Source organism: Centroberyx gerrardi, chromosome 15 (genome assembly GCF_048128805.1).
Source record: "Centroberyx gerrardi isolate f3 chromosome 15, fCenGer3.hap1.cur.20231027, whole genome shotgun sequence".
In the NCBI taxonomy this organism is placed as follows: Eukaryota; Metazoa; Chordata; class Actinopteri; order Beryciformes; family Berycidae; genus Centroberyx; species Centroberyx gerrardi.
The window spans coordinates 14,486,462-14,513,811 of NC_136011.1; the positions used below are offsets into that span (position 1 = coordinate 14,486,462).

At 44.1% G+C, this 27,350-nt stretch overlaps 1 protein-coding gene across 3 annotated transcripts in view; it reads left to right on the forward strand.

Annotated features, from left to right (window-relative positions):
* Positions 1-27,350, forward strand: part of LOC139916525 (A-type potassium channel modulatory protein KCNIP2-like) — a 90,025-nt gene that overhangs the window by 54,952 nt on the left and 7,723 nt on the right. Inside the window, exon 2 of one of the 3 annotated variants that reach the window (XM_078288673.1) lies at positions 16,900-16,914. In XM_078288673.1, coding sequence (XP_078144799.1) covers positions 16,900-16,914 — 15 coding nt within the window. Of the gene's footprint in view, positions 1-5,976; positions 6,073-10,851; positions 10,973-16,899; positions 16,915-27,350 lie in introns of those variants that run through there. The other 2 variants (XM_078288674.1, XM_071905439.2) reach the window with 2 other exon arrangements.

The window sequence follows — 27,350 nt, forward strand, 5'->3', positions numbered from 1 at the left end:
ATAGCATAAAGCTACACCAACAAAATTCAATAGATTAAGGCTGTGGTCTGTGGTTGTACTGGGCAGCTCCCAGTGAATGTGTGTAACTGTGTGAGTGTGTAGCAGCGCATTGCGGAAAAAGAGCAAACGTGCTCAGCCGACTTTTCCTGGATAAATAAAGGTAAAATAAATATATAAACGGAAATATCTTGCCCATCTGACAGACTTGATCACCGTTATTCTTGATTGACAACAATGCTCAACCTCTCTCCTGTCTCTATTACTGTAAATATCTCACTTGTTTGTCATTTCTTACGTGGCACTTGTCTGTCATCTTTCGCTCTGTATCAATCTGAAGTCTGTCAGTCGGTTAGCCGGAATGTGCGATGTTGTGCTTGAGAGACATTTGTGTGTATGTGTGTGTGTGTGTGTGTAAACATTGTGCCTCTGGGTGGTTGTCTGCTGTTGGACTGTCTGTGTGTTACACTTGTGACTGATGATTCACATAGTGTAGAGTAGCAGAGTTGGGTTCAACACACAACAGGACACAAGATGAGGAAGCGTTGAATGAGAGGTTTGTATCACTTGTACTGATCACATACAGTATTGCCACACACACACACACACACACACACATAAACACATCCAAACTTTCTCCACAGGAAAAAGTGACACGGACATTTGTGAGTCATTTGACATGTAGCCTTGTATCTACAGCAAACCTGCAGAAAGCTATCCTTCTTGAAGAAACTTTCTTTCCAAAACATTATATACATTTTTAAAAGCCATTTGAAATTCACTAGTCAATATTTCCAATACACAGGTGATTCTCAAACCAGAACTATTTTATTTAAGCAAAAGTCAACTCAAAACTTAAGTTTAGTCCTTAATGTGCTTTAGTTTTATGCCAGGTATCCACTAGAAAACAGTGGGGGAGAAATATTGGCTTCCCAAAGGCCTGCAGCAAACTTCAATACAGAGGGTTGCTCTTCCTCAGGCAGTATAGTTTTATGCCAGCAATGAGTACCTGACAACTTTTCCAAATGGTGGATATCTTATTTTGCAATGACACTCCTCATACAGCTTCTCTTGCACAAGTCTCAGCTCCCCATGGCCCGGTGATTTGATTGGCATCCATAATCATGCCTTTATGTCCTTGGCGACAGTCTCCCAGCGTATTCAAATTACATTCATAAGGACAACTGAAGAAACACTACATGATCCATCATACACAAGTGAGGTTGTATGTGCTCATGTGTTATTAATACTGTGATGTCCTTGAGAGGGCGCGTCACACATGGTAACATACTGACTTATGTGTGTGTTTGGTTTATTTTCATCCTCTTGTCACGACATTACAAATTATCAGCAATAACATCATCTTGGCCATTTGTTATCATCATTGTAATCATCACCAAAGTAAGCTCCTCCCCATTTTTTGTCCCAGGTAGTTGTCTCTACGTCACGCCACAACCAGCTCTCACTCTTGTGTGTGTTGAGTCTATTCCTGTTCTATTCTGCTGCCTCCCTGCCTTCCTGCCAGCCTGTCTGTCTGCGGGTCTGCATGACACCAGTCTGATTCCATCTCTCTCCTCAGATCTGAGCCATTTCTGTGTGTGTGTGTGTGTGTGTGCGTGTGTGTGTGTGTTCGTGCGCACAGACGTGTATGTGTGATCTCATCAGTTCCCACCTCCGGTTCTCCAAATCTGATTCCTCTCAGGGCTATTTATAGCTGTGCTCCTATAGCCGCCCTGCAGGCCCACTCCACACTGTGTGACACGTCACGACCCGTGTTCCTGCCCGCCTTCAGGAGGAAGGGGCACAGGACACCTTAAGGCAGACAGATATTATCAGGTTTGTATGTGGGTGCATGTGCGTGTACCTGTTTTGGTATCTGTGCGAGAGCCAGTTTGAGTTTTAGACCTGTGGAGTGAGGACATTTTTGGGAAGTGAAATCATGTTGGGCAGTCTTCACTTCTACAAGGTGCTATTTTAGATTTAGGACTTATTTAGGGTTAAGGTTAGCTTTAGGATTTGGTTTAGTTTAGGGTTAGGAATGTAGTAGTGAGGGTAAAGGTTAGGATTAGGGGTTATGGTTTGAGTGTCAATGAAAGGACCTCACAAGCATAGTAATATGTGTGTGTGTGTGTGTGTGTGTGTGTGTGCTCTTTCTCCTCCCAGGCATCCAGCACCTGCTTGCTTGCACTGTTTTTCTAAGGATTTCAGTCAAAGTTCTCCTATTCTGTATTCACTTCTCTTCTCGATTTAAATAATACACAGTGTATTTTCAGCACTGCATATATATGACTTTTTGCCTTTTCATGTTTGCTTGCAGGGTGTGTGTGGTCATATAGCCAATATACTGTACACTCACACACACACACACACACGCATGCAAGTGCATCCAGGTGTGCAGGGCTGAGAGGCTCAGCTGATAAGCGCGATGGGTGAATAGCCATAATCAGAGCTTAAACCTGAAACAGTTTGTAGCCTAAACCTCCGCAGCTTTATCAGCTGGAGACGTGACAGGTGAAGGACAGAGAAGACAACCAATGAGTCACAGGAGTAGACAAACCATAATGGAGGTCAATAGCGAGCAGTATACATAATGGGAAACCACAGATAACAGTGGCTTATTATAATTATGACTGATCGCATTCCCGTGGATCGGGCTTGATTTAGCCAAGCCCAGAAATAGAAATGTCTCCAGACAAAAGTAGTCTTATTTACTTCTCTATTCAGTGACTGATGTGAATTTGGACTCATTTGTGTAACCAGCTCTACAGTGTCTGATTGATGGAGAGGGTTTAAAAAGAGGAGGGATGGGGGAGAAGGAGGGAGGAGACGAGAAACAATTTGTTGGTGATTTCACACCTGACGTGCTTCTGGGAGCCGTACGCCACTCTCCTATGGAATACTAACCCCGCTCTGAGTGCATGTGTGTGTCCGTGCGTGTGCTTTGTGTGTGTGTGTGTGTGTACTGTGTGTTTGTGTGTTTGTGTACCTCTCCTGCAGAATACTAATGGGGGCCATAGCCTGTACAGGCTGGCCATGATAATGAGGTTTGTCATGTCCACTAGGTCTGGTAATATAAGAGAGGCAGCTGAGGAGGAACTGTACTGGTAAAACACACACACATACACTGTGTGTGTGTGTTACACTGTGTGTTACAGTGTGTGTTACGCATACACTGGATCAATACATACACTGGCACAGTATAATGGATGAAATGGGAAAGCCTGCCCATGTCATCTCTACCAATACATTGTGCAGAGTAAAAATAGATTGGATAGATATATGCGTGTGTGTGTGTGTGTGTGTGTGTGTGTGTGTGCGTGTGTGTGTGTGTGTGTGTGCGTGCAGGCGTACGTGTGTGTGTGTGCACACCCAAACCTGGGGAATTGATGCTGTGTGTCGTGTCCATGACGACAGCCTCTCTCTTTCTCCCGCTGTCTGTCTGTCTGTTTCTCTCTCTCTCTTTCTCTCTGTCTCTCTCTCTCTTTCTCTCGCTCTCTCTCTCTCTTCCTCCCTCTTTCTCTCTCTTTCTGTGGTGACAGTTGACAGGTTTAACACAATAGAGCGTCTGACTGGGCCTGGCTGTCAGAGACAATCACAGCTTTCACTTCTTTTCTGTCCTCCATCCTCTCCTCTCCTCTCCTCTCCTCTCTTAGTTTGCTAGTATATAATCAAATGCTAATTAACTGTTATGACAGCATCTCCACAGCCTCATAGCACTGTCTTATCCCCACAGTTGTCTATATTACATCTCATTCCCTGACAAAGGACATTGCCTGTACATATTGACTCATGTACACACACTTTGCCTCTGTGTCAATACAGATTCCCGGTATTCATCTTTGTGTGTGTGTGTGTGTGTGTGTGTGTGTGTGTGTGCTTCAATGTTTTTTTTTTATGCTTGTTCATCAATAGTAAGCTATCCACCCTCTCTGACTTTGCAGGGCTGTTCTTTTGGTTTTGTGTGTGTGTGTGTGTGTGTGAGTGTGAGTGTGTGTATGTGCTTTTGTACGCTGGCGTGCAGGACAGGCCACCTTGTCCTTTGGTATAGGTTGGATCATTTTGTACCTTCTGATAATCTGCTGAATCGGCATAGCTTCAGCTCCACGTGCTGTTGTCATTGTCCTCTCTATTGAGACATTCATTTAAATAAACTCTATGCGCTAGCAAGCCTAGCAACTCCCCATCACAGCCAAGCCTCCAAAGAGCGATTCACTGTATCATTTGATTAGATTAGCTCCTAACTAGACTGGTATGAGTCAGTAGTTTGTAAATGATGAATGGTGAATGATGAATTCAGTTGGCAGTTGGTATCTTCAGTGGAGGAGGTGACACAGATGAGTGATATCAACAGTTTGAATGGGAATGTTTGATTAAAAAGTAGGTCATTTGTAATAAAGAATTAGTTTTGTGTTCTACATGCATGCATTTCAGAGCGTAGAGTCAGACATTTTGCAGCATCAGTCGTGTCAAGTCAATGTCTTGTTGACGAACTTCTTGGCAGGGCTGGATACTTGATGTTAATTGAACCTGTGACTTTTCAGTCATGGCTTGGTCTGTCCGACCACCTGGACGCCCGACTGCATGCCAGGCCATACTGCCGCTCGCTTACCACTGATGAGATAGTGCTACAAACTTGGCATCAACTCAACACTGCTGCAAGCGTGTATCAAATTAGCAGACATGTAAGGAACATTTGAAAGTCAAGTGGAAAAACAAAAAAGTCTTGGTGTTGGCCTCTACTAGAACATTCTCTTCTCATGTGTCTGTGTGTGTGTGTGTGTGCAGGTATGTGTTTTTGAGTCTGTGTGCATGTGTGCACACAGACATGTGTTTGCAATACTTTACATGTCTTTACATGTAAATACTTTAATCTACACTGACCTCTAGTGGAGCTTGATTGAAGTTGCACTTGTTTTATTGAAGGGCTAGTCATTATAGCCCTGTGGTGTGTGTGTGTGTGTGTGTTTCTGTGTGTGCGCACACAAAAAAGACAGAGACAGAGGAAGGAGAGTTCCTCTTTACATTTCCTTCTATTTCACCTCTTCATTTCAAACTCACTTCTCTGTGTGTTACACTGATAAAGTGTGATTGCTCTTCCCTCATGCTTAATGTCTTTCTGTACGCTCACCTCTTATTATTCTTCCCCTCACGCTTCTGCAACTCTGACTCACTCGCTGTATTATTTTGTTATTCTCTTTCCTCTCTTTCTGTCTGTCCATCTTTCTTCCCTCTCAACCTCGTATCGCATTCTCTTTCTTCTCCCCCAGCAGGTTTCTAGGCATCCAGCACCTCTTGCTCACGCTGCCTCTAGGACTTCAGTCTAAGTTCACTCGTTCTGTATTCGTTTCTCTTCTTGAAATAAATAATACATCTTTTATTTTGAGCACTGCATATGCAACTGTTTTTGTGCTTTCGTGTCTGTTTGCAGAGTCCAAGACTGGAAATGTCACACTATCTCACCCCTATATCTGCTACCACGTGTGGCTGCATCCATTTAAGTGCGCATGTTTGTTTACCTGTGTCTGACCCGCCCACATCGCTGTTCACAGGCATTGTTCCTTGCCGTGGGGCGTAACAGCCACGAACACAACAACACTAGTTTATAAAAGCACACTGTCAGTGCACATTGACATACATCAATCACATAAAAACGGCCTCATTCAAGCACATACAATACTAGTGTGTAAACCTTTACAACAACAGCTCGATCATGAGGGAAAGACAACACAAGCCTTATCAGCACAGGTGGTGCAAGTGGATGTGTGTGTGTGTGTCTGTGGGTGCATTGAATGCGTTTGTTCATATGTGTGTGGGTGCACATGTGGGCACACGCTTTTGTGTGCGTTTACGCCCTTAGGAGGAGGGGACACCTGGGTGTGCCTCTAATTATCTCAGAATATAGCTGCCACACACACACACACACCTTTAGCTCTCTTGATGTCTCACCTGTATTGGATATGTCTACCTTGGAGTCACTGGTTATGCTGAGCGGCTCTGAGGAAAGGATTGGAGGTCTCTATGCTCTCATCCTCATGTCACTATTCCCACTGTTTTACTGGCTGTTTATGAGGAAAGGTGAGTGGCACTTTCTCAGTGATGGATGTGAGGCACTGCTTAGTGGGAAAACAAACTCATTTATACTTATCCCCAATGGGTAGATCCCCACCTCACACTGCATATTGTTGGTTTATCAGTGGACCAAATGTAAAAATCTGTTTTGTGTTTTTCAGCCTAGCATGATATTATCCTCATTAACTTCTGTGTATTGGCTGTCTCCCCTGTCAAGACTGTAAAACCTGTACCTTGAAAGCACCCAAATTGCCTGTATGTTTACTCAGCATCACCTCTGACAAATTGTGTAAAACAGACTAAATGTTAATTGGTGACACAGTGTGCAAGCACCTAGATGGCCTGTGTTTGTGTGTACCTCGTATCGCCTCTGGCAGATTCTGTAAATCACATACATGAATCGGTGACACAGTGGCTGATCTGTGCTCTGTGTGCCCACTAGGTGTCCTAGTCTAGCCGACCTGGGACTTCATCCCGCCAGTCTCCTCTAGTTTCCTCAGTCAAACCTCCTCTTCTCTCATGTTCTTTTGTGAGGTGAAGCCACACTATCATATCTGTATTGATCCCTCTGTGTGTCAGCTGACAGTCTGGGAACTAAAAAGGGCATGTCTGGCCAGACGTCTATCTTTCTATTGATTTCATTCTGCATGTTCAGTCGGTCCTCACATGATGCCGTATTGTCAGGTGAAATCACTAAGCGTGACGGCTGGAGACTGAGCATGATTGCAGTAATCACAGCAATTTTCTGAGCCTTTTTTCCATTCTCATCTGACATTTGCCATGTGCATGTGTGCCTGTGAGTTTGTGTGTGTGTGTGTGTGTGTGTGTGTGTGTGTATGTGTTTGTGAGTTTCTCTATTTAGCATGGTCAGTCAAGCCTTATGGTAGCAGAGATCCAATTAGCGCATTGTGCAGATTAGAGAATGTAACATGCATGGATCAATACATCGAGACACAGCCATAGCAGCTCAACTGTTGTGTATCCTCGACTTCCAGCACTCTGGAAATGTTTTATGCACTACAAGAAGAGAATGCTGCAGGCCTGAGACCTATCATAAATCCTTCTCCACCGCTTTAAGTCACTCATCCTGTCACAATCTGTCCACTGGAGGTGATTTGATAGAGCTCTAATGTCACATCATTGCTTCATAATTTTCCCTTGAGTTTTAGTGCCTGTAGAAGTAGATACAAACAGTGCATAAATACCGATGTGCAAGTCAATAAAGCAACTGACTTCAGTATACCATAAAACCTATAAACCCACCAGTACAACTGTGAACAACACTCTCCTCACATTAGCACTTATCAATTGACTTGCTACCCTCCTATAGTACTCACGTCTCAGAGCATCTCTCATATTTAGCAGCTGCAGAAATTTGGAAAAATCAATAGGACCTTGAGGGGAAAGAGAGGGGAAATAAGGCATTGTGTTTTGTTTAGAGTTGGGTGGTTCCGCCTGTATTGGATGCTATAGGAGACAAGAGAGAGAGTATGAGTTGGTGGGTAGATAGAGTCTTGTATTTTTGAAGGACTTCATTAGCCTGAGATATCTCAGCAGCAGCCACACAGGCATCAGCGTCTATCTCTGAGAACAACCTCAGGCACTATGTATCTGAGAGCAACAACACATACTGCAACAGGCAAATCTTCAGAAAACACCAGGGTTTTTCGTGTTTTGCCTGGAACTGTTAATGAACTGTTTGTTTGTGTCGGCGCTCTGTGTCTTGCCGCGCACTCCGCTTTGAGGTTTAAAGTCCTGTCAGAAGGTTGAAGCGCTTAAACGAGCCAGGCATTTCAGAGGCGATAGTGTCTTGTGACACTGCAATTTGAAAAAGGTCGAAATGATAATCATGTCTGTTCATTAGTCGCAGTTACAGTACAGCGGACCCACACTTACACTGACCATGTTCAGGAAGCAATTTTCTCTGAATCGGGGGTGGAGATCTCTGACTCAGACGGTAAATAGACCTGTTAGTCTGCGTTTCTGAACTCATTGTGAACTTTCAGATATAGACCATCATCCTTCCTTGTGGAGCTGAAGTTATGCGGAGTTCATCGTGCCAACCTTGACCTTGAATGTGCAAATACGTGGTCCTTGTTTGTATGAATTCAATGAGGAGGAGAGGAGAAAGTAGGGGAGGGAGAGGGAGGGAGGGGGGGGGGGGGGGGGGGATTGGGGTGGAGAGGGAGTAGTAATACAAGTAGAGGACACATCTGCAGGTCCAATTTTCTATCCTGACAGCCAGAATGAGGTGAAAAATCCTCCCGGAGAGCAGAGATGCTGGAGGGTAATAAAGAATAGATGCGTCTTCCCTCTGTACTTTGCAGATCGCCACACAGTGGGATCTGACCTTAGTCACTTGGGCTCTTCACTTTGTCCTTCCTTTGTGCCTTCATGTTCCCTTTCTGTCTGTCTTGACTTGCTTCTCATTACTCTGTCCCGCCGTCATCTTTCATGCAACAGCCTGCCTCGCCCAATGACAACTCCTCAATACACAAGTGGGCAAAAAATCATTTCCAGCCAACAAGTCGGGCTCAGATTTCCCTCTCTCTCTTTCTCTCTCTCTATTGTGTGTGGGCGTGTGTGTGTGTGTATGTGTGTGTGCGTGTGCATAGTGGCTCAATATTTCTCTGTTTACATCTACCATGTCTGGAAATGGAGCCCAGCTTCAAAACAGCCAGTATATATTACTGCCAACACAGTGAAGAGAAATGGGTCTGCTTTGGTGTGGTGTTTGTTTGCCTTCACGCCACATAGAAGAGGAGTGACGTCAAGTAATATTGGGTTTCCTGTCACCTTGTCTGACCCCTGTGTGTGTGTGTATGTGTGTGTGTGTGTGTGTGTATATATGTGTGTGCATGTGCGTAGACGTTGGAATGACCCACCATGGTCCTTGGTGCTGCTGTTCATGAGACAGGCGTCTCGGTAATGAGGCATGCTGCTGTATAGCGCGGTTACAAACCTGGGAACAGGAATGTCAACAAAGAGAAACAACAGCAGAATCCTATGCAGACACAGCACATATGTCAAATCCCCGCTGTCTTGCCTCTCTCAACCTGTGGAGAGAGCAAGAAAGAGAGTGAGGCAGCGAGAGATACACGAGAGAGAGAGAAAGAAAAGACAAAGAAAGAACATACTTTTCCCAATTCTGTTATTTTTGTAGACAATGTGATACCCTCTCTGGGAGTTGTGCTGGGAGGGGCAGGGCATTGATTGGTGGCTGACTGGAGCATCCTGGGCTGCTTCTTGTTGATGCTATAAGTATCCCAGGCTGGCGTGATTGATACTGTGATGACTGAATATCCATGCCACCCATGGATATGCTTAGGTGAACGTGGGTCCTTAGGTGGTTCTAGTGTTACCAGTAACTCCGTTCTTTAGATAAGAAAGTGAGGGAAAACATGGCAACTGGATGTAAGAGTTTTAGCTGCAAGCCACAGGTTCACTGACTCACAGCAGCTGTCTGCTTCTTCTCCCGGCTGCAACTAGCTGTTGATGTAACTCTAAGGAGAAATGTATGGAGGGAATACTTCTATATCAAGTCAGATTTGACAGGTACTTGCTAGAGGGTTTTTTTTCTCTCTGGCACCACAAAGTCAGCATCAGCAGCAATGTATCCAAAATTACTGAATTTAGCTCCCCAAGTTTTCGGTCTCAGCATTGATGTTTGTCTCCCAAATTTTCAGTTTTCTGTACTGATGCCAAAAACCCGTCGCTCACCGAGCTCTGATCGCAACACATTTAAAAAGTTAATGAGATATTGCATCGACCGGCAGGCATACAGGCAGGAAAACAGATGCAGCGATCTGCATACAGTGAAAATACACATTTGCGACGGAACTTGGATTTAGATGAACATAAAGATATTTTCTTTCCATTTGTCAAGTCTGCCTTTAAACACTCTTCCAGTTACCTAGGAAACCACATTAGGCAAATCAATGAAGGTAATGTCACTGGAGAGGGAGGGCATACCTCACCTCTCTCACCCCCCCCCAACAATCTGTGTGTGTGTGTGTGTGTGTGTGTGTGTGCGTGTTTTCTTTTTTTTGTGGGTGTGTGCGTGTCTGGCCCACTCTCTCTCTGTCTTTTTCTCTCTCTCTCTCGCTCTCTCTCTCTCTCTCTCTCTCTCTCTGTCTTTCTCCCTCTCTCGTTTCCTCTGCCATCTCCCACTCTTGCATCTCATTCTCTCCCCCTCTCTATCTGCCGCCTCTCCCTCACTCACTCTCTCTTTCCCCCTCACAACACTCGCTTCCTGACAACCACTGCCAAAGGACTAGCAGGCGCAGCACATCCCCAGATTCCATCACTCGCCGGGGGTCTGGAGGAAGGAGAGGAGAGGAGAGGAGAAGAGAGGGACAGAGCTTAAACTTGAGCCCAGCACTTAAACCAGGCTTTGGGACAATCTGGACTCCTCTGTTGCAGCCTGTAGCTCCAGAGTGGATGGCTGCCACCAGGGGATAGGGGGGAGTTGACTCAGGCCAAATTGTGGGTGAGAGACGAGGAACGTGGAGGACAGCGCGCGCCAGACAGAGGTTGACACCCAGCAAGCCATGCCAAGCCATCAGCCACTTTTCTTTTCACTATAGCTGGCAGAACATTTTTTAATCATCTCCTCCACTTTTAGGATACTAGATTGGATCTAACTGGATAAGAAGGTGGAAGCCGGGTAAAAAGTTGGACAAACTGGTCAGATTGGGTGCGGTCGGACAGGTCTTGTGTTGCTGACCAGACTTGGCCCGGCCCGGCCCGGCCCGGCTCGGTGGCGCGGTGCTGGGCAATGACAGAGAGTGGTCTCCCAAGATGTTGAGTCTGGATGGCTTGGAGATGATTGCTGTGCTGGTGGTCATGGGTCTCTTCATCAAAGTCCTGGAGCAGTTTGGAATGTTCGAGCCTGTTGGCGGGGAAGGTAATGGGTTTTCTTTGAGATTTGTCGGTTTCATAATGGGACAGTTATGGCACGGTGAAAAGTGTGTTCAGGGATGGTGATTTTAAAGGCTGTGTGTGTGTGCATGTGTGTGTGTGTGTATGTGCGTGTGTGTGTGTGTGCGTGTGCTAATACTTTTATCTGCAGTGCTCCTCTGGTCCTGAGTGGGCTGCAGTCCTGTCTCAGGGTTTGGGTTACCTATGCAACTGTTGGCCTTGTAACACACACACACTCTCTCTCTCTCACACACACACACTCAGGCACACACGCACACACAGTAACTTTAGCTGCGTGAGCACCCCCCCCTTCCCCCTCCCCTGGGGTGTGTGCTTTTACCCTTTAATCGATAACACTATGGACAGAGTGAGTCTGAGTGCTGTGTAGAGGCGCTCCTCTCACTAAGGGAATATTAGCCTTACTCTCCATGCTCTCATTAGCCTATAGCCTAGGGCTCATTTATTACTCTGTAGATCATAGGCTAACATGTTATGTGGTTGGATATCAAGCTTGATTAAAGTTTAACAAAAGGAAACATTGTAGGTACCATACATCGACAGCATTTTAAACTTTGCCTACCTGTAAGTGAAGGGTTGGCGTGAAGAGGTCCTTGTCCCGTTCCGGCTCACCCCCACAAGTTGACACCATGCACCAGGGCCTTGTTTGGCCTGTCCTATCTGGATGACCCCTGTTTTGTCCCCCTTCCCAGTCCAATCTACCTCACCTTGTTCACACTCGCTTATCTCCTTTCCCTCAGTGACAACAGGAAAGATGGGATTGTTATCTCTTTTCTCCCCTCATTGCAGACGGCCAGGGTGCCCTCCATGTAAACAATGGCACTCTGACGGGCGCATAAGTTTCCTTCCCATGCCAAGGGTCTCTAGTGATGCTATACTCTAGACTCATTTTGGCTCATTAGTCCACTCAGTTAAAGTTGAAGAGATTGCATAGATTCAAAGATTTCCCAGTATATTCTCCTGGAGGGTACAATGTAATAGACAGTCTCCACTGCTGATGTACCTGCTGGACTGCACCCAGTAGTCAAGGTGTGCCAACAGCTCTGTCATCTCAAAAATAGACAGCAAAGTTCCCCTTGGAAACCTATTTGCTTAACTCTATGCTACAGTGCATGCAAACACACACACACACACACACACACACACACAAACAAACACACACACAAACACACACACATCCACTGTACTTGCGGTGGCCCTATTTATACTCTGGGCATTAGTCTTTCACATATTTGACCAGTCTTTATGGAGTCCAGTCTTTAAGTGGCATCCCTAATAAGTGTGTGCGTGTGTGTGTGTGCGTGTGCGCCAACTCCCCTGTGACTACTTAAGCTAATGAATTTTCTCTTTAATGGAAGAACTGAGTCCAGATGGCGGAAAGACTGTATTACTCAGACTATCTTCAGAATAAAGTGGTCACAGTGCACATGAATGGTTGAGTGCGTGTGCTATGTTCATGTGAGAGTTGTAACTTATATGGCGTACCTATATATCTATATATACTGCTCATACTGTAATATAATTGGTGTATCCGTATCTTTTTCACTGCTTAATTTCAGCCATGCGTTTTGCCATACAACTCACACGTCCTCATTCATACTCATGTGCTTCCTCACTCACTTATTCTTCCTCACTAGTCACCTGTCCCCCTCCACAGTCACCCCCCCCCCCCCCCCCCCCCCCCCCCCTTTGCTACACCAGCTTCATCACCCTCTTAGAAATAGATTCACTACTGTTTCATTCTGTCTGACCTTTCCAGTATAATGGTAGAGTCTTCTGTTGGCTGCTTGTGTGTGTTAAAGACCTTTTACTTCTCTCTCAGAAGAGACAAATTGTGCTCTGCTGTGAGAGAGATAAACATGCAGTCAAGTCTTTTCTGACATGAGATGACGTGACTGCAGTTACTAGTTAGTTACTGGTTGTGTGTAATTCTATGCAACTATACTATAAACTATATGATATAGATATAGAAGAAAGTAAGTCTGTAGTGGTGCTTTTTAAACGTGTCTCTCTGTTTTGCAAAGCTGACCTTCCACCGATGGACTGCAAAAAATACGTTAAAATATTAACCACGGTTATCTGCCCCCTCTTCTCTCTCCTGCCAGACTCATCCATACAAAGAGTCGTGTTCTAGTCAGACAGTGTGGGAGATGTACAATAAAGAGACTGAGAGTCCCATTACTTTAATGAGCAGTGTTGCTGACCCTACCCTAATTAAACACACACACATACACACACTGCACTGCATGCACACATATTTGCGCGCTCAAGAGCAAGAGAGAGGGAGGCAGAGAGAATGGGAGGGCAGTATGGAGGAGTGCACACAGTATGTGTGGGATACACTCTGGTTGCGGTCTGAAGGTTTACAAGCCTAAGCTGAGAGATTCAAGGCAATGGCTAATGGCTGGAGTGTGTTCTCCAGAACTTTATGGGGTGGAAATTGTAGAGTTGTAGGATGGGATGTTCTGGCCTGAGCTGGATGGCTGAGAAAATAGCTTCAAGCACCACTGCTGTGTCTCCCACCTTCCTTTAGCTTTAAAAAAAAAAAAGACTATAACTATTCAAAAGTGCAAGACAAAGCTTAACAATGCCAGAAAGCTGAGTTGATTGCAGAGTTTGTCAATAACCCCTCTGTCTCTGACAATGACTTAAGTGTTGTCTGCCAAATGCTGCACCTGACTAATCAACAGCTACACAGAAACAAAAAGCCCATGTGCTGCAGTATTCTGTTTTATATCTGATTGTTCACTATTAGCATGAACAGTGTGGCATCTTGCCACTGGGACCAGTCTCTTTCAGAATAAAGAATAAATTGAATTGGCATTAGGCTTGACGAGATCTCGGATATCAAGGAGATGTTGCAGTGCTGCTTCATCACTTTTGAAAAGCCGTTTACACTGTAATGTCTCCCCTTGCCTTCATATCAGCTCATATCTGATTTGGGGTTGGGATGTGAGCCATATGTCAAACCGGCCTCCGGAATCTAATCCACTTACCTTTCACAGTGATGTTATACTGTGTTCCTTGCAGCTTCGCTTGATTTAACTCAGTTCACTGGAAATTTGATGTGATACTCTGATACCTCGTACTTTAACACACAGTTAAGCTATGCTATGCTAGCGGTTCCCAAGGTGGGGACCTCCTGGAATCCTGGAGGGTTTTCCAGGGGGTCCACAGTGAAATAAGGAATAGTTTACTTGCATTATTATTTGACTCAGTAGATGTTAGCACAGTGAGAGAATATATAAGAATGATTCTTTTGACCATAGAGCTCCCTCTCCCTGCTGTGGTTATCACCCCACCTCTTTACTGTATGAGTATAGATAGTTATTCAATTCTGTGCTAAATCATAACTAAAATCAGATTGGGGTCCTTGGAGCACAGTCTTATCAAATGCAGGTCTGTGGTCTTGAAATGAAAAAACAATGTAACAACATAGGCTCAAATCTGTTATTTTCTACCCTCAACTTTTATTTGATGCTATCTGAAAACATTCTGGATGATGGACGACATATTCTCTTTAAAAATACAAACTTGACTTAATTTGACCATCTAAATACTGTGTGTTCACATGTGTTCTTGAAAAGTTTCAGTGGTCATTGGAATATGAACATTTTAGAATCTCCTTAGACAATCATAACTCAAAATACAAGTCTCTTATGCTACCATTAACACTCAACAAATTTAAACAAATTTGAAAATGCACATGAAACTCATGCTTAGCTCTCACATAGTGATACTGTCAGACCATAAGCTTTACCTAGACAATCAATTTCACTGTAAAGATGTAAATAAAAAATCTGTACAATCAAATAAATCGATATGTAAAGAAAGGTAGTAGTGGGCCAAGAGTATCTTGGAGGGCAGCATAATGTAATTATGGATTGGACGTTTAAATAAAAGGCATCACCTTGAATGAACAATTTAGATTTACATCCACACTTACAGAAGACTGTAAGTGTGGATGAACCGTGTGTGTGTGTGTGTGCGTGTGCGTGTGTGTGAGCGTGCTCTTAGTGACGGTAATGGCTGTGATGTAGGTAATAGTAGTAGTGGTAATGGAAGTGCGATTGGTGAACATAATGGCTCCATGGCACTGAAGTGTTAGCTCCATCATGGACCGGTATCCTTCTGCCATATACAATAAGGCTCAGCAACTCTTTTTCTGCTTAAGAGGATATTTGGCCATGTTTGCTGTGAGTAGGGAGGGGAGGGAAGAGAGGGAACGAGACAGGATGAGGAAGAGGGATAAGTGCAGGTAAATTGCTTAGCGGTCAGAAGGACCCATTTGTGTCCACGCACGCACACACACATGCACACATACACACACGCACACACATAGAGGCACACGTCCATCTACCCTCACTGTAACAGCCCTTTGATAGATAGGCTAGCTAATGGAGAATGGAGTGTGTGTGTGTGTGTGTGTGTGTGTGTGTGTAGTCAGTTTAGAGTGAGCTGCATTGCTTCACACACTCTATAGGCGCCAGAGAACATATAGCCTTCATATTTGATGTCATTCTGTGTCAATCACTTTGCTTTGGCCTTGGTCTCGGTCTCAACGCCTTAGGACGGATATAAAAATCATATTTAATATTGTCAAAGTTATTAAATAGCAATCCAGGTGTCATGATTCTACTTTGTTGGGGAAAGTTGAAAGAAGGGCAGTAGAAGAGTGAGAGTTATATCAATAGTAGAACTTGTATCAGTGGTTTGGGGCAACAAGTTTCCTGGTTGTCCATGGACACGGTAAACTTTATAAGCTGTAATAAAACTCTTTCCCTGCAGTGTGTGGAGACTGTCCTTGTTGTCCTTGTCAGAGTCTCTCTCTCTTTCTCTCTTTCTCCCTCTCTCTCTCTCTCTCTCTCTCTCTCTCTCTCCCTCCCTCTCTCTCTCCCTCTCTCTGCCCCTCTGATGCCTAGCCAGCTAGGAGATGAGAGCATGGGACACAGGAGGATCAGACAGAGGATATTTAATACACAACCCTCTCTATCCTCCTCCTCTCTCTCTCTCTCTCTCTCTCTCTCTCTCTCTCTCTCTCTCTCTCTCTCTCTCTCTCTCCCCTCTTCTGTCTCTATGTGTCTTTTTTTTCTCTGGCTCTCCTCCTCTCCATTTGATTATAACAGTCAAGTGTGTGTGCGCGTGTGTGTGTGTATTTGTGTATTTGTATGGCAGGTGCTCTGTGCTCCTGTGGATAAAAGAACAGAAGTTGTTGACGATTCGCTGCTCTTCTTCTGACACGCATCTGCAGAAAGATGATAACATTGAGAGAATGAGCTAATGAATTCACACACACACACACACACGCACACACGCAGACCTGTCCTTGAAAATCTCCCTGGCTAACTTATTAGAGTTTGACTGATTTACAATACCACCCCTCAGCCCCCTGTCTGACTCTGACTCGCCGTTTTATTCCATCCTTTCTTTTCTCTCCCATCTGTTACTGTTGCTGGTCATACAGCCACTTCCTCTCCCCCTCCCTCCATGTCTTCTCTCCCATCACATGCAATACTGGTGTGTGTGTGTGTGTGTGTGTGTATGAGGTGCGAGGTGGGGGGTGGCAGCAGGCTGGGTTTATTCTTGTTTATTCTTTATTAATTGCTCCTTCGTACTGTGAGATAATTTGCTGGGTTTGGCTCAGAGGCGTCCTGCAAGTTGCTAAGTAACACCAGCTACTGTTCCCACATGGCTTCAGCCCTTCATGTGAAAGGACTTGCACTTCACTGCAATATTTTCTGTAGGAGTTAGATCTTTTAAAATATGGTTGCTCAATCTGTTTAACACAGAGGGCCAATGGCTAGAATGTAACATGGGTTAAAATCTGTAATTTTGTATTGATTACAAAAATTGTTTAGGAATGCTACAAGTAGAGCATGTACCATTAAGGCAAAGTCCCCCCTTCCCCCTGTCTTTCCTGTCTCTCTCTACTGCAACTGCAAAGCAGAAATGCCAAAAAAAAAAAAATCTTAAAAAAGAGAAATGCAACAAGTAGGCATAAACTTCTTATGTCACCATGGTGTTTGTTAATTTGCCTTGTAACGAGTAAGCTATTTCTAAATCGCTCCTTAAATGAAATGCCATGAAAATAGAGCAAACAGAATATTCTGGCACCCTCTGGGACACCGAGGGGAGCCAGCCAAACACAGTTTTGTGGAGGGATAAATCTGGCCCACAGGCTCACTCTGAGCGGCCTTAAGCCGGCGATGACTCTGTGAATACTTACTGTGAAAATCAAACCTGAAAATGAAATGAACAGCCCAGCGTTGATGTTTACACCCACTGGAGTTCCCAGCCACCCACTCTAGACGCTGAATGAAAAAGTGAGAAAAGAACAGCTTAATTTCGGTGTCTGGCTCGTTGGTTGGAACTATGCTGCATAATAACAGCCTCTCTCACTCTAGCTCTTTTTCTCTTCCTCCTTTTCTCCGTCTGTCTCTCACAGACTCATATTAACAAGGGCTTACAAGCCTTGCAGCGAGATTCACGGGGATAAAACATTTATGTTGCGCAGACAGTCGCTATTATTCACCCTGTTTTACAACTACAAATGAATGCTACAGGCTGATGTCATTCTGCCATTGATTTAACTGCCATTTTGATTTTCATTCATGACTCAGTAAAGTTTTAGTATATTTGTCCTGTGCTGCCTATGGTTGGGTTTTGCTCTTAGTTCACTTCAATATTTCACTTTGTCTTGATTTAATATACTAATGTGTTTTTTGGCAGGAAATTATGTTGGTTTTCTAAATAATATAGACTCCGTGACAGTAATATTCCCCTTAAGATTTGTTGTTGTAGTCTTTCCAGAAACAAATCTTTCAGGAGCTGAAAACAAGTCTTTGGAGAGCTGAGATTCAAACCTTATTAGCTGCTAGCCAGGCTTCAGGTGTTTTCTGTACTATTGACCGGTTCAGGATGTTTACCTGGTTTGGCTCCAGGCAGGAAACAGCAGACCAGAGTGTTTATGATTGTATCGGGATGGAAATAAGCTTGGAGAATTGTCCAGAGTGATGCAAACACGATTTAGATTGACTGCTTCACAGCACACACAAACACAGACGGCGTCCTGGAATGCACTGAGCGCCCGATACGAAGGTTCAAGATATAATAGCTTTAATGTTATGTGGTCTACCATAGTTTTGATCTGAAACATCATCATAATGACAACCATTAGTGTTACTCGACGTCCCTTTCAGTCATGTGTGTGTGTGTTTTTCATGTGTGTGTGTGTGTGTGTGTGTGTGTGTTGGAGTTTGTTAATGACTGCTGATCTTTCATTACCCTCCCACTGTTCGTCTCTGGAGCTGAATTTAAATGACAATAACAAAGAGAAGAGAGAGAATAGCTAGAGGTGAGCTAGACTGTTGAATACAGAGGTTACTGCTAATCCTCTTTGTCTTACCTTGCACTGCCCTCTTCAGGTGCAGAAATTAACTGCAGGAATATGCGGGCGAGAAAGTCAGAGGTTTTCATTCCAGCCCAACAGAGGGGGGAGTAACCAGTAGAATGAATTACTGTTTGCTCTTGGGTCACGATCATTGATTAATGGAGTGGCACTGCTTGTCCCATCCAACCCTCTGAGTATTCACCTCTACACCCTCTTAAACTGTCACATTAGCAGGTAATCAAACCCGAGACATGGCCAAATACAGCGAGCATATTCCGGTATACCAGGGTTTCCACTCGTCTTCCAGTATAGACGGAGGTGGCACGCAGAAGGAAAGTAATTGATTCCTTCTGGTTCCTTTGAGAGAGAAAACCATCTGATCCCTCCATCTCACCTGATTGCGTGCGCTCTCTAAAGAAAACTTAACGGTCATTAGCAACCCTCTGTAGTTTATGCTGAAAGGACTCTGCCTCAGTACAATGAATCTGTTTTCGTCCCACATCCCAGTATTAAAAATATCCTCAAAAGCTAATGATCTATGCAAATGGATCTCTTCTTTCACTTATCTAATTGGAAACACGCTAGCCAATTTTGAGCACCATTTGTCAATGACCTCCTCTGTGTCTGCTTCTCTGCACACACACACACACACACACACTCTCCCTCTTAGACATTTTAATCAGTTTTGAGAGGAATAATTGCCCAGGTAGACGTCTAAATCTGGAGGTATTTCAATTATTCGGTGTGTCTGGCTTCAGGCAAAATATCCCTCACAGAGTCTAATCAACTAAGACTGATTAACTTAACACTTTATTACAGCCTGAATGTGTGTGTGTGTGTGTAGGGGGGTGGAGGGGGGGTCGTCAACATCTACCTTAAATTAGCTCAGAGGCATGTGAATGTCCATTACTATATTAAGACCAGAATGTCCCTTGGGATGGATTATAGACGTTGCTTCATCTTGGACCCTTAGGCATAAACAGGTTAGGCTGAAATAGTTTCTGGTTTCCTGGGGTTTGTCTGTGATTTCTTGCCCTCAAGGAGCCTTGCTGCCCACAGAAGACCTTTTCGGGGTCATGAGTAGAGGTCAAGGGGAAGAAGAAGCCAGTCTGGAAGGCTGTGTGTTTGCTCACGGTCGGCCAGCTAATTATATCTCACACACACACACACACACACACACACACACACACACACACACACACACACACACACTCTGGAATTGCAAGCAAATGGAGCATCTCTCTCGCTCTGTTGGACACTGCACAGAGCTCATATCTGATTAGCATTGAAGTGACAGCTGTCATGTGAAGAGCTTGATGTGTGTGTGTGTGTGTGTGTGTGTGTGTGTGTGTGTGTGTGTGTGTTTAGTACTTGCATGTTTGTATGTGATAGAGAAGGAGAAGATATCAAATTTGTGTAGAAACAACAACTTTTTGTTTGCGTTTACCTGACGTTCCTATCCAGAGTGACTTACAATGAGTGCACCAGTAGATTAAGATGAAATTCTTATATCAACATCATTACAAGTTCAAAGATTAGTGCTCTTACAATATTCCTGTCATCATAGTGCTGATATGTAAGGGCAAAGTGTTAGGGAAAAGAAATAGAATAAGAAATAGAATGAGAGAAAAGGAAAGGATTTTTGTTTATTTGCAAAGTATTGATCTTACATTTCTGTGGCAGTGTATGGCAGATATGCTCATGCTCTAGATAATGACAGATAGGCACAAGCAGCCTGCCTCATCCTTGATCTGAATCTCCAACAAACTGTGTTTACTGGCCTGAATATGTCACAGCATTTAGGCATTTATGCAGCCTCTTTAATTAATCATGTGCATAAATACATATACAATATAGGGAACTGTATGTGTGTGTATTACCTACTTTAGATTAGATAACTGTGAGGTATTTCACATTTAATGACCAGTCTCTCTTAATCTGTAGACCTTCTATTCCTGGGAAGGTCTTTACCCCATCTCAGCTTATAAGATCATAAAGACTTTCTTGTAATAAAGTGTAATGGTGCTATCAGAGGCCCAAATATGTCTCCATTACTGTATTGGGAGCAGCCCACTGCGACGTTGACCGTCTCGCATTAAATGGCAGTGGCTGGCATGGACCCAGTCTCTGACTTTGAACTTCAACTTAGTCTGTGACCGCGAAATCATGGCTTGTTGTCCAAATTGCATACCAAAGAGCGTGAGTCTGTCTCTGATGAAGTGTTGGTTGAGCCTCGTCAGGCTGCTCTGAGCTGTGTACTTCCCAAGGCCCGGCAGATATAGCACCAGGTCTAGTTTTGGGTCTGAGAATCATTAATCACAGGACAGACAGACTGAGCCCTCCAAATACCTCTCTCTCACCCAGCCTCCCGTTTCCATTCCCTCCCCTTCCCCCTTTTCTCCTCTTTTTTTTTTTTGTGTGTGTGACTGCTCACAGTCACACACACACACACACATGCGTGCATGCACACATTTTACAAAACTTACATTTACATAATTTTAATTGTATTTTTTATCTCAAAACCCCATTACTTGTCCTTGCTGGAAAACAGCATATTTTTAATGGTTGCTGTGCTGTGTACCAGTTGCCCTTCCCATTGTATAAAACCTGCAACTTCACAACTTTCAAAGTGACACGAGTGGCAACACCCGGAGCAAAATTATTCCTCCTCTCCCTCTACCCTTTTGGCTTCCTCCTTCAGAGGGTTTCATCCACTGTCTGCTCCAATAACAGGGGTGATGGAAGTGGTGAGCGGTCCTTTACAATGGAATGCAGGCTTGCATCCAGTTCTCCTGAGTCACTTTCCATGGTTGCTAAGGTCCCTCCATGTCCACTTTTGAATGATCCCTCCTCACATCATGTCCCACCCCAGCGGTATGTTTCAACCAGAAATGGGAATCATGGAAGCAAGACTCTCACAATGCCATTTCATATCATATTTAATCCCACATTCATGTCCTGTCACACTTTCATGGATACGGTTTTTGTGAAGTGTTAGCTGAGAATCAATTTTACTGCACTGCACTTTGAAAGAGGGAAATAGGCTCAAACCTACAGTATAAATAAATCCTAGATGTCATCCCTTAGTTAAGTATATTCCACATGGCAAGTGTAAAAGAAAGCCTCAGGTGGCAACCAAACATGCATCATTGTAATTTCAGTCTTCTAAATCTCTTTTAAACTAAGTTTTTCAGTGTTTGGTTTCTGCTTCAGTTTTGTACCTAATGTGGCTGTGTGGTAGGATGTCAGTGTGCCAGCTGTGGCATCGATGTATCTCATCCCTCCTGCACTGGAATGCCATACTTTACAGCCAGATTTCACCCCGTGGCATAAATTGTGTGTGTGTGTGTGTGTGTGTGTGTGTGTGTGTGTGTGTGTGTGTGTGTGTGTATGTGTGCGCGCACGTGTGTTGACTTTCACACTCAAGGGAGATTGCCACATCTGTGAGTTTGTCCACAGTAACCACTGGGTCAGATGGTTCGCCGCTCTCTCTCTCTCGTCACAATCTCCCTCCTCCCCTCCGTCTGTGTTTCTCTCCTCCTTCCAATTTTGTCCTTCATTTTCCCCCGCAACCTCTTTTCACCCACCATTCGTTTTCTGTTTCATTCCTTGCTATCCCCCTGGTCCTTGTCATTTCCTCCTTTTCACACCCCCCTCCCCACTCCCTTTCCCTTCTCTCCTCCCATCTCATCTCCCGATTCATTCTTCTCCTCCGTCTTCAGTATCCACCCCCCTCCTCCGTCCCTCTCTATTTCCCCTCCTCACCTACCAGTAGTACCCTTCCACCCCTTTCTCTCTTCCCTCTCTCTTTCCCTTCTCCCTTCACTCAGTCTGACCCAATTACGCACAGGGAGGGACACAGCAGGAGAGTGACGGAGGTAAGGAGAGAAGGAGAGAGAGAGAGAGGGAGGAGAGACAGAGAGTGGAGAGAGTTTGAGAGTCAATAGCTGAAAAAGCAGAGAGAGCAAGAAAACAATTGCCATCAACCTGCCAGGATACACAGAGCATCCTCCGGACTTCACCTGGAACTTAAACAACCTTTGACAGCCTAGGAGGCAGTGGGGGCTCAGCAAGTCGACAGTCCTGCTCCCAAACACTTACTGCTGCAGAAGAAGAAGCAGGGAGAATAACAATCTACCTTCAGTGGAGAAACCGGGCGGGGAGCCGTGTGGAGTTAGGATGGCCAAATACCGGCGTATAGTGGGAGACTGAGAGAGCAGGAGACGGAGACGGAGGGCTACACGGGTTCCCAGGTTGGACTGAGCTGAAAGGGGGGACTCGTTTGCCCAGGGAGGGGGGGCAGAGGACGATTTTTGGTGACAGAAAGAGAGGGAGGAAAGGGGGCAAGGATGCATCTGTTCTTCCAACAAAAGTGGGAGGTGGAGGGGCTGCAGACGGTGGGCATCCTCCTGGTGGTCTGCAGCTCCCTCAAACTGATGCACTTTCTGGGACTTATCGACCTCTCCACCGAAGGTAAGAGAGAGAGAGAGAGAGAGAGAGTGAGAGAGAGAGAGAGAGAGAGAGAGAGAGAGAGAGGCAAGACAGGTAGAGGCACTGGGTAAGAAGTGATGAATATATTGAGGATATGTTAGCAGGGAAACATTCAACTCAAAGTGTGAGTATGTGTATGCTTGTGTGTTTGTGTTTCTCTTTATTGCATAATGAGGTTATACTTGACAAAGTAGTTGGCCTAATTCCTTCACTTGTCGTGTTTGTCACACCTCTTTATGGTTCTATACGCATGTGTGTGTGTTCTCACTTAAGTGTGTGTATGTCTGAGAGAGAGACAGAGAGAGAGAGCAAAATATTTCAGTCTATACAGTGTGGCTATACCTCTTTATACCTCATTTGCACATTTGTGCAGCACTTTAAAATCAATTCTTCTGAAGCATTTGTGACACAAATTAGATTCAAAACCTATTAAGAACAGAAGTTGCATGAATACTTTATTTCCAGAACACTACTTTAAATATCCATTTGGGAAAAGTCATGCTCTGAACTCATCTTTAAAAAGTACCATGATTTGTTGTTTTTTAAAGGTCTTTTTGGGCATTTTTGCTTCATTTGATGGTGAACAGTAGAGAGAGAGACAGGGAAAATGGGAGAGAAGAATGACACTCAGCAAAGGTCCCAGGCCTGAACTCTTCAGTCATTCATTCATTCATTCATTCAAACCTTTATTTAAACTCGAAGAACCATTGAGGTTGCCCTCATTTACAATGATGTCCAGTTACAGACAAGTTAAAAGTTAAAAATAAATAGGACAAGACATAGATGAGAATAAAGAAAATCAATTAAAACAGTTACACACTGAGGCAGGGAGGTTTGTGATCATGTCAGTCTTCATATCTCAACTCTGAAACTGCTTCATGTAGTTTTCTACTATTGCAGTACTATCTTTCTGACCACTAGGCGGCAGGAGGGCCTAGTGGTTAAACAGACAAGACCGTAGTAGTAGATGGAAGGTCACATGTTGGATCCCCACAACAATTTTGATGATTTCTTTGTCTTCACTTCAGTTGCAGAATTACATGCTCTTCTATGGGTAGATAAAACTGTCTGACCCCTTGGGCTTATGAAACTCGTTCAAGCCCCATTGGATAAACTCAAAAATGCATCATCATCAAACTAAAAACAAAGCTGTTTTTCTGCCTGAAATGTTGACATTATGGAGATAGAAGGTTTTCACCTGACAGTTGACAATATGTCCTGTCAAAGTGTCCATGATCCAGGTATTGAACTCTGCCTGCACACTCACTATAGGGCGCTCTGGGTAAGAGTGTCAGTTAAATGCCAATGATGCTAAATGTAGATGTACAACAGTTGAAGAACAGGGAGTGTGGTGTTTTTGTGTCTGCGAAGGAATAGACAGTTTTGACTTTCTGCCTACTCTGTCTGGCCAAACTAAAAGGATTTATGGTCTCACTGTCACTGCCACTCAAAAACCAATTTTAACTTCAAAGGTTGTAGAACAATTTGATCACAAATTGCTTCAATGGCAAGGAGCACAGTATCCTACCTGACTGTTCTCAACAAAGGACTGTTTTCAACAACGCCACAGCATTCTGTTAATATTAGATGCAACTTCTGTATGAAGTGTTTTCCTGATTCTAAATCTAAAGTATGTTTCTGCAAAAAGTAAAGCAGCAGGCAGACAGATAGTAGGTGGTTCTGTGTATATGACTTTAGTTCCTTGTGTGTGTGTGTGTGTGTGTGTGTGTGTGTGTGTGTGTGTGTTAGAGAGAGAGAGACAGAAAGACAATAGAGAGACACAGAGAGAGAAAGACAATGAGAGACATAGAGCTGACACATGTCTGTGAGTGTGAGTGTGTGTTGTTTACCTCTCAGTTTTGGGTGGTATAGGGATGAATAGGAGACAGAAAGGCGTGAGGGTGTCTGTCAGCTGTGTTGGGAGCTCTACTGTAGGTAGCCAGTATTTCACCCAAAAAACTGCAGCTTGGAGCCCAGTTTCATGACAAGATCTTAGCTCTGACAGCATCTTTGTCCACTGTCTTAAAATGGAACAGAAATAGACTCTAGCAGCATTTCTGTTGCAATCTGGGTCCCAGAGAGACACAAATTCACCCAATTCTGACCCTGGGTTTAAACCTTAAGGACCCATGATGTTAATAATAAGATGAAAAAGTTTTCCCAGATGCATAACAGACACCCTCAAAGAGACAGATAAAGGTTTGTGCGTGTGTGTGTGTGTGTGTGTGTGTGTGTGTGTGTGTGTGTGTGTGTGTGTGTGTGTGTGTGTGTGTGTGTGCGTGTGTGTGCGTGTGTGTGCATGCGCGTGTACATGCGTGCGTGTGTTAAAATCAGGTTAATCCCACTGAGATCAAGCATCTCTATTCCAAGAGAGACCTGGCCAAGACAGCAGCAGCGCATTTCCTCAAAGACATAACAACAATCAACACATTTCATAATCAGTAAAGGACAATCTACAAAAAGCACAGACAAAGAAGAGGAGAGGGAGACAGGGGGAGGAGAAAGAAAGAGATGTAGCAAGAAGGCTGTGTGACAGAGAGAAGAGAAAGAGTGACTCAGTCCTAAAACAGTCGTCTTCATCAAAACGTTGACAATTTCTAGTAGATTCATCTTTCATAGCCCTAACAATTACTTTAAAGTCAGTAAGAGTAACCAGTCCTTCTTTCTTCTGACTATTCCATGCAGAGGTGGTAGAGATCATGAGGGTTTTTTTTACCTATCTGTGTCCCGGCTTTAGGGCCGATCAGTAGAAATGAAATTTAGACTGCTCCCACCCAGAGAAAAGCTTTGCATCTGCAACACAATAACAATCACTGCTTGGCAGGTTACTTTAAAAATGTATTCCATTACAGTTACCTCATCCAAATTGTAATCAGTTACATAATCCAAGGGGTTACACAAAGTCAGTAATGTATTCTGATCACTTTCAGTTACTTTGATATGACTTACTAAATATTACTGCCATATTTAAAGTATAAAGGTACAGATAAGAAAAAAGTGAAAAATTACAGAAATGTATTTCACGTTTGCAAACAAACACCAATTTTCTTATGAAGACACCTGCCACTATTTAAATAGCCTTTTGAATTTCTTGCTTTCACTTTAAAGTATTCCCAGAAGTAGGGATATTTCTCGAATATTTCTAAAGTATCTGCAATCAGAATACGTTATTTTAACGAAACGGAATACAGTTACATCTCATTACTATCCAACCCTGATAACAATAAACATGAATTTGTAGACGTAGTACCTTTTACTGTTATTGGATTTAACATTACTGTATCCCTGTACTGTGGTCAAAGGTCCATATGGGAAAAGATAAGGTACTTACACACACACACACACACACACACACACACACCCTGGGGCAGAGGGCTGGGCCTGTGCTAGGTGGCCGGATGTTTTAATCTGATGCCCGTTGAGCGACGTGCTGTGCCTGGTCCGGCTCCAAGTGACGCCAGTCCCGCAGGTCAGGACCACAGTTCCTGAGAGGGAGAGGCTCCAGGGAGCGGAGGGAAGGGACTGCAGGTTGAAACACAGGACTAGAAAGAGAGCTAGATAGGCACTGGAGGTACTGTGGTTGTATTGGTCCTTCCAGCCCAGCATCATGGCCTTCATCCCTCAGACCGCTGGGGTCCTGCTGAAGGGGGTGAAGGGATTGTTACCATGGAGACGCAGAGGCAAGAGTAAGTATGTGTGTTCATATGGTTTTTTCTTCCTCTGCTTTGCATATAGTGCTGTTGAGAGATTTTTATCCTGTGAGATGGGCAAAACAATCATCATATGACGGGCTCTACTGCCAAGAGACACGCTGGTGGTATGTGTGGTATGGTGATATGGTGATATGGTGATATATGGTGGTATGTGTGGTATGGTGATATGGTGATATGTGTGGTATGTGTGGTATGGTGATATGGTGATATGGTGATATATGGTGGTATGTGTGGTATGGTGATATGGTTATATGGTGGTATGTGTGGTATGGTGATATGGTGATATGTGTGGTATGGTGATATGGTGATATGGTGATATGTGTGGTATGGTGGTATGGTGATATATGGTGGTATGTGTGGTATGGTGATATGGTGGTATGGTTATATGGTGGTATGGTGATATATGGTGGTATGTGTGGTATGGTGATATGGTGATATGTGTGGTATGGTGGTATGGTGGTATGGTGGTATATGTGGTATGGTGGTATGTGTGGTATGGTGGTATGTGTGGTATGGTGGTATGTGTGGTATGGTGGTATATGTGGTATGGTGGTATGTGTGGTATGGTGGTATATGTGGTATGGTGGTATGTGTGGTATGGTGGTATATGTGGTATGGTGGTATGTGTGGTGTGGTGGTATGTGTGGTATGGTGGTATGGTGGTAAGGTGGTATGTGTGGTATGGTGGTATGGTGGTATATGTGGTATGGTGGTATGTGTGGTATGGTGGTAAGGTGGTAAGGTGGTATGGT